The sequence below is a fragment of the Sphaeroforma arctica genome (assembly GCF_001186125.1).
Source record: "Sphaeroforma arctica JP610 unplaced genomic scaffold supercont1.7128, whole genome shotgun sequence".
NCBI lineage: Eukaryota > Ichthyosporea > Ichthyophonida > Sphaeroforma > Sphaeroforma arctica.
Genome location: NW_014033430.1, coordinates 1 through 1,498, shown reverse-complemented (window position 1 = coordinate 1,498; position 1,498 = coordinate 1). Strand labels below are relative to the sequence as shown.

Sequence of the window (1,498 nt, the reverse complement as noted above, 5' to 3'; positions counted from 1 at the left end):
ATATTCTATATCCATATACTTATATATATCTAAGATACATTCAAATAATCTATATACCTATATATATATATATATCAGACCAGGTACACATGTCCGCTATCGTCATTCTCGCTGTCGCTTCCGCCACTCCCCACCTCCAGACTGGTATGCAGGCCGTCCAACCGCTCGTCTGCATCTGTCTTGCCGTCCTTTTCCCTGTCCTCCTCATTGGGCTCTCTCATACCCCGGCTTTTGATTCGTTCAGCAAACGATACTTCGGCGTGTGCCGCGCTTTTCTCTCCCATATTTGGCAAAGTTCTGTCCAACGGAGTCTCACTGGGCTCTCCCTGCCCTTGCATGCCACTCTCTACCCCTTGACCCACATCCGCACCACCAGGCCTAAATGTGTGCACAGGCGCAGCGACATCCTCATACGAGTCGATGCCACTGGCGCTGGTTTCGGAAGACGCCTGCGCACTATCACTGTCCTCGAAGGTACTCAGATCAGGTATATCCGCCGTATCCTCCTCGGTAGAGTCGACTATTGGGTGTGTGTTGTTGAGGTTCGTGTACGTCTCCAGGTCCGGTATACTCTCCTCAGGCCCTGCCACACCCGGGGCAAAGTGATTGGGGTGCGTGTGGTGGTGGTAGCTTCCCCGGTCCAGACCAGTACTACCGGCACTATTACGGTACGAAATAGTCCAAGAAGAATCTCTACGACTACCACTGGACGTATACACCAGGTTCGACTGAGAATTGGAGGAGGCGGGGTACTTTTTTGTCATGTAGTTCATTTTGCAGTAAGGACAGGACGACTTTTGGAGCAGCCACGGGTCAATGCACTCTTGGTGAAACACGTGGCTGCATGGCAGGCGCCGCAGAAGGTCTCCTTCAGCAAAGTCATCTATACACACCGCACAACTCGCACAGAAGGAAATCCGCGGGTCTGTAGTGGGCGGAATAATAATAATAATAATAACAATAACATGGCACGGATGAGATATAGTGAGGCAGTTGGACATGGATATGGGCAAGGTGAGCGGGTGTGTGGGAAAGAGCGTGGCCGGTAGAGTTGCGACAAAGTCTGTCATCTGAGAGCTCGATACTCCAAATACATTGAATAGTACTATATTGTATTACATTACATTGTTATTATGATGAATAACAATACATTAAAAAAAACATTACATTGAACAACAATACATTGACTAACAATACATTCAATAAACATTGCGTCGAAAACAATACACTGAATAAACGTTACGTTGAATAGCAATACATAAAATAAAACATTGATTAACATAATATTGAATAACGCACATCATACATGTCGGACGAGCCAAACCGACGAGCCAAACGTGAGACAGATGCTCACAGTCTGACTTCACAGTGGTTGCCATTACACCTACACAACATGCCCAGGGACTCCAATGCGCATTTGAGAAGCCCAGGAATTAAGATTGTGCAGGAAAACGGGAAGATCTACATCAAGGTATAGTCATGATTGCGTAAAGAAACC

At 46.7% G+C, this 1,498-nt stretch overlaps 1 protein-coding gene across 1 annotated transcript; it reads right to left on the bottom strand.

The window, feature by feature from the left end:
- Positions 1-74: 74 nt before the first annotated feature.
- On the bottom strand, positions 75-927 carry SARC_15981 (hypothetical protein; the record flags this gene model as incomplete). The annotated part of the gene is made up of 1 exon (XM_014289907.1): positions 75-927. The coding sequence occupies exon 1, from the start codon at positions 771-773 to the stop codon at positions 75-77; it is 699 nt and encodes a 232-aa protein (XP_014145382.1). The 5' UTR covers positions 774-927.
- Positions 928-1,498: the final 571 nt, after the last annotated feature.